At 44.3% G+C, this 9,246-nt stretch overlaps 1 protein-coding gene across 9 annotated transcripts in view; it reads left to right on the top strand.

Annotated features, from left to right (window-relative positions):
• Window positions 1-247: 247 nt before the first annotated feature.
• WDR17 (WD repeat domain 17) overlaps window positions 248-9,246 on the top strand; it is a 57,863-nt gene continuing 48,864 nt past the window's right edge. The window contains exon 1 of one of the 9 annotated variants that reach the window (XM_081208710.1): window positions 248-347. Coding sequence is in view for 3 of the 9 variants with exons in the window: in XM_081208711.1 (XP_081064837.1) it covers window positions 9,022-9,087 (66 nt within the window). In the remaining 6 variants the exon portion in view is untranslated. Of the gene's footprint in view, window positions 464-8,887; window positions 9,088-9,246 lie in introns of those variants that run through there. The other 8 variants (XM_081208709.1, XM_081208708.1, XM_081208707.1 and 5 more) reach the window with 8 other exon arrangements.

Raw genomic sequence — 9,246 nt, 5'->3', positions numbered from 1 at the left:
AAATCCACCTTCCAAGGCCAGGCCGCCCGTGATACTGTTTGTGGGCTGAGCCTTTCCCCTCTCACCCGGCCCGTTGCCTTGGCAACCCGCCCCCCTACCGCTGCCGCGACGTCCATCACGAGAACGCCACGCCCCTCCATCGAGCAGCCAGCAATCCGCGCGAAGCGAAGGGGGCGGGCCCAGCCAGTTGCCAAGGCAACGAGGTTAGCCTCCCGCCTGCGGCGGCGGCTTCTTTTCCTCCGCGTCCTCGCCGCGCTGCGCCTCTCTCGGAGCTGTCAGCGCGCGCGGAGTGCGCGCGCGTTGTCGTGCGTGCGCGGGCAAGTCCAGTAGCGCCTTGCCACGGGCAGGTAGGCAGTAGCAGCAGGAGGAGGAGGACGGGCAAGCGAGCGGAGCCGAGAGCGGGTTGGTGTGGCGAGGAGACCAACCTGTAGCCCTTGATGCAAGCAGGTTGTCTGTTCCCCAGGTGGGAAGCGGGCGGGAAAGAGGCCTCGCTGACCTTTCCTAGGTGGGGAAGGAAGCTGAGGCGTGGCTTGGCTGTTGTCGTGCAGCCTGGGAGCCCTTGCAGCCACGTTGCGGGAGTCCTGCCTGTGCTCTACTGGCCTGGCCGCCTTTCCTTTTGGGCTCTGTTTATCTCGCAATTCGTACTTGGCTTGTGGTCCCGATTCCAACCCTTCACGCTCTTCTCTGCTGTTCATGATATTCATCTGTAGCTCTTGTGCCTCCTTTCTTTTTTAGGTTATGGAGAAATAAGTACGTTTTCTGGCAAGCGTTTCGGATTAATATGCTTGCTTCCCACCCCCCCCCCACCCCATCCGAAAGGAGAGGGTGTATTTAACTTTTTCTTTTTAAAGGGGGCGGGATTAGAATACTTTACAGTTCCATGTTTTGTGATCCGGGTGCACGTGGGAAGTGGCTACTTTAAACAAGCATTTTTTCAGGCAGTAATAATAGAAGCGTTTTGATTTTTGTTCTGTGTGTGTGCAGGCAGGGTTTCTGACAGCGTGCCGTCACTTAAAAAAACAACAACTTGTTGCATGTAGATTTGAAGGAAAAGTGTATACAGTTTTTGGTATAAAAGGGCAGGCATTGTGCTGCAATGCTTTCCCTACTTTGTACGTGTCTACAACATTCAGAGGTGCAGCTGTGTTAGGTTGTGGTAGGAAAAACAAATTGTCTTAGGTTGACTGTGGCATGGGCTTCCTTGGACTAGAACCATCAGATGTAGGCTCCCATCCAGGGGACTACATACTGCAATAAATCTATTAGTCTTTAAGATGTCGCATCTACAACATTCAGTGGTTGAAAGGAGAGAGATGCTGAACAATAAATAGCAACAATAGAGTAAGGCAAGCACTCAAATAGATCACAGAACATTCAAGCAAACTTAAAGAATACGATGTTGTAAGCCAAGTACTGTATTGAAGAGCCAACAACTATCCCCGCCCCCATTCAGTTGCATGATGAAATGTGAAGGCAGTGTGAAGTGATCTCTCTATGGAACTGGGTTGTTTTAAAGACAAAAACATGGCGACATCGAATTTCTGTGCTTTTGAAAAGCTGAAAATACCTTGCTTGCTTAATGATGGCACTGGGGGTTAGCATTATTATTCCCTTTGAATAATCCATTTGTCTAACAGTGATATCTGCCCAGAGTGTCCATTTGATTTTATGGAGAATTAAAATGCAAAATGTTTAAACATGTGGCTTACAATGAGATCAGAAAAATAAATTGGAAAGTGGAAGAAGTGTGTGCAGTGTGAGTAATGATTACTTGTGTACACATCCACAGGAGCTCCTGCTCTCCCACAACAGGCCCAGTTGGCTCTTCTCATTCTTACCTTTCCTCCTCTATCAAACTGAACACTGGTTTCTTCTCTCTTCATCTCTTCCACTCCACCCCACTCAAATAATTTGGGCAGCTTTTAGCTTAAAAAAAAAGGGTTTTAGGCATATGACATGTTCCTCTACTTAAATGTAGATTTGGTACCTTTTCTAAAAAGCAAGTTTATTATTATTTTTCAACTTGAAAGTTCTTGTTGTTGTGTTGTGTGTGTGTTTTAATAATAATCACAAGAGCCAGCCAACGAGCACGCTGCTCAGCCAGCTTCTTGAAGAAGGACTCATAGCTAGGGTCTATGAAAAAAGTACATCTTACCCAAAAGGGGTGATTGTGGATCCCTAGTGAGTTCCCCACTCAAGCTATGTACATTGTGCATCAAGTGCCTTTGCAAAGGACCATTAAAAAATAACTTGTGGAAGTGCTAATTAGGAAGAGAGTTTATTGTAGCCTCATGGTGAACTGCATTCCGACACTGCTTATAATCTGTTTAAAAACTGCCTCAGAAGTACAGGTGACTAACAGTCCACATGCTAAACTTTCATGCAGCACACTATGTGGTAATCCACAGAGTTAGAATTGATGTACTGTACTGTGTATATGCAGCAGAACTGAATAATTCAGTCCAGGAAAAATAGTGCTACATTGGACTGTAGCTGAGGAAACATGATCCAGTGGTCCCTTCCTTAAAAAGAAAAGAAAAGGAAAAAAAACTTATTGCAGACCAAAAACCCCCCAGCACACCAGAGGAATATTCCATTGGAACCCACTAGCCAACCATTTTATAAGATTGATCATAAGGGTTAAGAAGCCTTTTTTGTTACTCAGCAATTATCCAGTGAGCCTTCCTGCTGTGTTTGGATTCCAGTTATATTAATTTCCCCTTCAACTGTTTGTTTCTCAGTTTTACTAAATAAACATGAGAGAGAAGCAACAACAGAACAGAATTTTTATAGGAAGTAATAATGCTTTCCAGTGGGATACTTGGGGTGTCCATGGGTTGGTTCTTGATGTTATTGGTAGTATGGTATTTTAGTTATAGCAATAAAGACAATGACTAGATTGAATGCCTGTAGAGAGCCTAAACAGGAACGGTTATATTTATGTATTCCTATCCTTGAAACATCACAGCTTCTTTGAAAATGTTTTCACAAAACTCTCCTTTCTTTCAGCTATTGTTTATAAACTATCCTCCTCCAATCTAGTGCTCTCCTGATGGTTTGAACTACAACTCCCATCAGCTCCAACTAGGACAGTTGTGCCTCATGTTGGATTCCATGGCTCTAGTAGCCTAATTTTTCAATTTATGGGGAGGGTTTTTCCCCCTCCCCCTGCTTTATTATTTATTTATCTTGCTTTATTAAGAGATTTGGAGAGTACAAAAGCTTTCTATAATTTTGTGACATTTTGGTCAGTACCGTAAAGGTATTACTGAAATAAACTTTCAGTTAGCTTCATATGGGCCTAGACTTCTTTTAACTCCTTGTATAAGGTGCTAAAAGGATTTCTGTAGCAGCAGCTTCACCTTCAGATTCTGAAGTTCTGCTTACTCTGTTAAGCTCCAGGGTACTCCTTAACACTCTTTCCGCTCTCTCCCCCGGGACATCATCGTTTATATACTTGTGAGTTCTTGCACCCTAGTCCCAGTGGACTGCTGCCACATAATACTTAACTTGTTAAGCAGATTAAGCAAAACTTTTCAATAAGTATGGTATATGGTCGCAAGGGTGCCCAAACCCTTTTCAAAGAGGGCCAGGTTTGATGAAGTGAATATGTGTGAGGGCCGGCCAAGGTTGCTGAGCTTTTTGTAGGATTGAAATTGTTGAACTTTTTTTACAATTTTACCCCATAGTTGCTGAGGGGTTTTTTTTTGTTGGTTTTTTTTAATTTTACCCCGGGTCATATACTGCCACGGGAGCCAGATTAAATTGAACAGAGGGCCGGATTAGGCCCCCGGAATGGACTTTGGACTAGGGGAAGTTTATGCATGCGTCTTCTGAAACCTGGACTTTAGAAATCTAAAAAGAAACTTGTTTGAATGTTTAAAACTTGTGTATACTGTAATAATGTTACAATGTCTTCACTTTATATGCAGGCCTGGATCCAGGGTTTGATTCTGCAGAGTGCATAGTGTTCTTATTGCCTTTTGGTATTAATTGGAGGCTATGTGGTTAGTGCCATGTAGAACCATAGACTTTTAAGCAAGGGTTCCTGGGGTCTGGACTGGCTCGGTCACCATGGTGACACTAATCACAGAATTAAGTAGCAATGCATTGGATGGGATTTGTGTTTATATCTCCTTTGAAGGCTCCTGGGATTACTTTCAAAAGCTGGTCTAAATTTAGATCAAATCAAAAATATCCCCATTTATCTTTGTTATAAGTTTAATATTGTTCGGCTACGTTTTGTTTTAAATAAACGGCAAGCTCTAATTTCATATGTTGGAAAAAATGACCAAGACTTTCTTGTTGGAAGGGAGAAGCAAACTGAGAAGTACTTGTATATTAAGCAGAAAGCCTGTGATAGATCAATAAATATTGAAAGCATTAATAGAAATTCACCTTGATATACTACTTCAGATGAGCCAAATCATGTATGTGGTGCTGTGGTCTAAACCACTGAACCTCTTGGACTTGCTGATTGGAAGGTCAGCAGTTCAAATCCATGTGGCGTGTTGAGCTCCCGTTGCTCTGTCCAGTGGCGTAGCGTGGGGGGTGCAGGGGGGCGGGCTGCACCGGGCGCAACATCTGGGGGTAGGGTTAGGGGGCGCAAATCCACGGGTTAGGGGGCGCAAATCCACGGGTTAGGGGGCGCAAATTACTTGCCTTGCCCCGGGTGCTGACAACCCACGCTACGCCACTGGCTCTGTCCCAGCTTTTTCCAGCCTAGCAGTTTGAAAGCATACCAGTGCAAGTAGATAAATAGGTACCACTGTGGCAGGAAGGTATACAGCGTTTCTGTGCGCTCTGGCTTATGTCACGGTGTTCCATTGCTCTAGAAGCGGTTTAGTCATGCTGGCCACACGCGGGGACCCTCAAAAACCACGGGCATGGAGCCCGTGGACATGGGGACCCGGCTGGCACCGCTAGCGCCCTCCCGACTCGTGAAGGAGCCTTTTTAAAGGCTTCGGATCGGGTGCCGGGGAGTGGCGTGGTGCTTTGGGTCTATCGCTTCCCCTGCCGAGCGCAGCCGCATGCCATTCGACGGAGAGCGCTGGCTTCTTCCATTTGAAATTCGGACTATCAACAACAACCCGTGAGTAATTGGGAAACCGGGTACAAAAGGAGAAAAAAAGAATTTTTTTTCGGATTCGGCACGAGCGGGGGCGATCTAAAAAGGAAGTCAATCCCCCCCTGATTGTAAACATTCTAAAACAAGGACTGGGTAACCAAGATCGATTCAAAAGTTTACCGCTGATAAAAATCATAAATTCCACGATGCGAAATTACAAGAATTGTGCTGGAGGAGAAGAGTGGAGGGTGAGAGGGAAAAGGCAACCCCCCCGGGAACCGGGGCGATTCGCGGAGCCTGGCGAAGAGAGACGGAGACTTTGACAGCTGTCAAAGTAGCTGTCAAAGCTTGAGAATATAAAGAGGACTTTGTTACAAGTATTTTGCTGGTTAATTTTGTTACAAATTGACATTATATGGATATAAATTGTTGGGGAAAAAAGAAACAACAACTTGACTTTTGGATTAGAGGATACAAAGTTACTGCAATCCCCCTAGAGGGGTTTCGGGACATTACAAGTGGTCGTATGTGGAAAATTACTCTGGGCTGAGCACAGGACTTACTCTCTGGGAAAGCAGCAAAACTTGAAATAGTATTTTGTCTACAGAGGTGTTTACATTAAAAGGAGACAATAGAATTCTCTTATTGAAGAAAGGAAGGGACTGGACGTAAGTTTTTGTTCCTGAATAACAAACCTCTGTAGAGATACCAGATCTCGGAATAAGAACGTTTTAGCAGCTGAACAAGACAAGAAACCTGAGAAAGTAAGGAATAAAAAGAACAAAGGACCAACTACGACACGGAAAGAACAATGGGAGGAGCAACAAAGACTAAGGAAATTAAAGGCCTCTATTTGACTGGATTTTTGAAGTTAAACATCATTAAAATAAACAAATTAAAAGAAAACCGGCAAGGTGGAACGGGGAAAAATCTGGCTATGGACTTGAGACCTCCAGGCTGATAACATATAGACTGATGGACATGGGGAACTCAAACCGGGGAAGGGAGGGGGAGTTTTGGAATCCAAAGGCTATGTAACCAACTTTTTGAATCTTCTTATATCTTTTATCTTCTATTTCTTTATATAACTATGGTATTTTGATCTAACATGTTTTTAAAAAAAGGGGGGGAGAATTCGTGGAAGGAAATTGGGGCAGATCTTGGGGAAAAAATCTTTTTTCTATTTCTGTTAAAGATGAGGAGTGATGGTAAGATTGTATAAATTTAAATTGGCTAATGTTAAACATATTAGGTTTAAATTGGGAATGAGAGCTTGTGGAACCAACTTAGGGAAAGGGGAATACAGTCGGGAGGGGAAGGAGGGAGTCCTAGAAAGAAGGTTATGAAAATAAGGGTTCAAATTTGTCTTTCTTTTTCTTTCTTTTCTTTATCTTTTCTATTTTTCTTATTCTGTTATTATTGGAAATTTTAATAAATATGATTATAAAAAAAAAAAGTCATGCTGGCCACATTACCCAGAAAGTTGTCTGTGAACAAACGCCAGCTCCCTCAACCTGAAGTGAGATGAGTGCCACACCGCATAGTTACCTTTGACTGGGTTTAACTGTCCAGGGGTCATTTACCTTTGTACCTTATCATGTATGCACCTTATAAGGTTGACTGTGATTGAATTTGGGGTGAGGGTGGAGTTGCTCTTTTACCGTGCAATACTATGCATGTCTATTTAAAAGTGAGCCCCATTGAAATCAGGGGTATAGGATTGCAGCATAAGTAAGTTGCCAATCTTACCTTCTTGGGCAAGTTTCTGTAGACTATATCCAGGCACTCTTGGAGGAAACTGATTTTCTAGATCCATTTCAATCTGGGTTTAGACCCAGTTTTGGCATAGAGACTGCTTTGGTTGCCCTGTATAATGACTTGTGTCAGGAGAGAGACAGGGGAAATGTGACCCTTATAATTCTCCTTCAACGCACAGGAGCTTTCAGTACCATCAGCCATGGTATCCTCCTGGAGCACCTGTCCGAGTTTGGGGTGGGTGGCATTGCTGTGGCTAGACTCTTACAGAGGGTGATGCTTGGGGACTGCTCTTTGGGCCTGTGGAGTCTTCAGTGTGGGGTTCCTCAGGGTTCAGTTTTATCCCCTGTGCTGTTTAACATCTACATGAAACCACCGAGTGGGGTCATCTGGAGCTTTGGAGTACGTTGTCAGCAATATGCTGATGACACACAGTTCTGCTTCCAGTCTTGGAATTAGTCTCTTCTCTCCCCCCCTCCCCCACTTTTACTTGAGTGGACATTTGAAGGGGAAGATTAAGCTTCCTTCTCACACCTGTCTGCTCTTTAAAAAAAATAAAAAGTGCCACATACTTTCAAGAAAATATGCGGTTGAAAGCATCACAATGATGAAAATTTCAAACAACTTATGGTTGCTTGCATGTCACCGTTCTAGAATACAAGAAAAGAAATGCAGTGTTGGACATCCATTAGATCTTAGCTCAATCACAGGCCCCGATGTTAGAGAGGTCTGACTGGCCTCAACTGGAAGTTGGACATTTAGCATCACCTATCCCATGCTCTGGAGCACTATTCCAGCAAAGATTTGGCAGGCATCCTTGCTTTTAACTTTCAGGCATCTCTTCAAGATATTATTTTTGCCCACAAACCTTTGCAGCTGTTTTGTGTGTGCGTGGGGGTGTCTCTCACCAGTCACCTTAATGATTACATGCGTTTTAAATTTCATTTCATTTTTAAAAATGATATTCTGTGTTTTAGCAGTATACACCAGCTTGATATTTTATGATATGGTAATATGGAAATACTTCTATAAGTAAATACAGTGGACGCTTGGGTTGTGAACGTGATCCATGCGGGATACACGTTTGCAACCCGCAGCGTTCGCAACCCGCAACGGCGCGTCTGCACATGCACGGGTTGTGATTCGGTGCTTCTTCACATGCGCAAAGCGCGGTTTAGAGCTTCTGCACATGTGCGACCGCTGAAACCCAGAAGTAACCCGTTCCGGTTCTTCCGGGTTTCGGCGGTCCGTAACCCAAAAAAAACGCAACCTGAAGCATCTGTAACCCGAGGTATGACTGTATGGGCCACTGGATTGATTGCACACAGGGGCGTCTTGCCCATAGAGGCAAGGGTGCCAAGTTCTGGAGGGCACCAGGGAAGAGGCAGAGGCTGGACACGTTGCCTCCTGGCATCAGCTCGCTGCCCTCGCCCGCCTCTGCCATGCTGCTCCGAAGCAGCACCCCGCCCGGAGCCTCTACCTTCCGTGGCCACTGTGGCACAGGTGCCAGGGAATAGGCGGAGGCTGGGCGTGGCGCCTCTGGGCACCAACTCGCCACCCTCGCCCACCTCGCTGAAGCAGTGCCTCGCCCGGAGCCTCCGCCTCTTCCCCGCCAGAGGAGCCGCCCTCCAGCCGCTGCCTGCCTCCTCCGAAACTGCTGGCAGCGCCATAAAAAAACTTGGCAAATCTGGGAAATGGGGGCGGGGGACAGAGGGATCTTTGCACCATGGCACTGGATATACTTAAGATTGCCCTGACTGCACAGTTTTCATTGAGATTTAATTCCCAACACACCATTACTGCATTAGTGCTTAGGCTGCAATCTTATGCAAACTAACTTGGGACGGGAGTGAATCCCATTGAACTAAGAGAGACAGCCTATGTTGTTTTCTATAGCCCGAAACATTAATAAACTTCAATATAATAATATAGTAATGGTTTTGTGTTGCCCCCCCCATCCTAAATTGTTCTCCTTTCCTTGTTTGGATCTCATACCATATATGGATCTTATTTGTGCTTGAATCTTTTAAAAATGTTTTCTATGAAATAGTCATAGTCATACTTGCTTTTATAGATGAGTTGATTTCACAAAGCATTGGGCTCATCTCTGTGTAGTCTCAGAAATTTCCACACCGAATCCATATTGCCTTAGCATTATTCAAGGGCTTAGTTACCATATCCTACATTTCAAATATACAATGGCTTGGATGAGTTGTATTTCGTATTGGTTTGATGAAGGCGATTGGTATGATGGACTGCAAAGAGTAAGATCCTTTCTTTTCTAGAAATAACTGCTTTGTATTTAATCTCACTGAATCTTTCTGCAGCGTATTGCCTGTTGTTTATAGCATTTATACTTCACACTGCAGTGCAGTGGTTGAATCAGAAATCTTTATTTGATAGGTGAAATTAAAATTAATCAT

This window comes from Podarcis bocagei (genome assembly GCF_964188305.1).
Source record: "Podarcis bocagei genome assembly, chromosome: 9".
NCBI classification, from domain to species: domain Eukaryota; kingdom Metazoa; phylum Chordata; class Lepidosauria; order Squamata; family Lacertidae; genus Podarcis; species Podarcis bocagei.
Note: the sequence above shows the minus strand (reverse complement) of the source record. Positions and strands in the feature narration are given on the sequence as shown.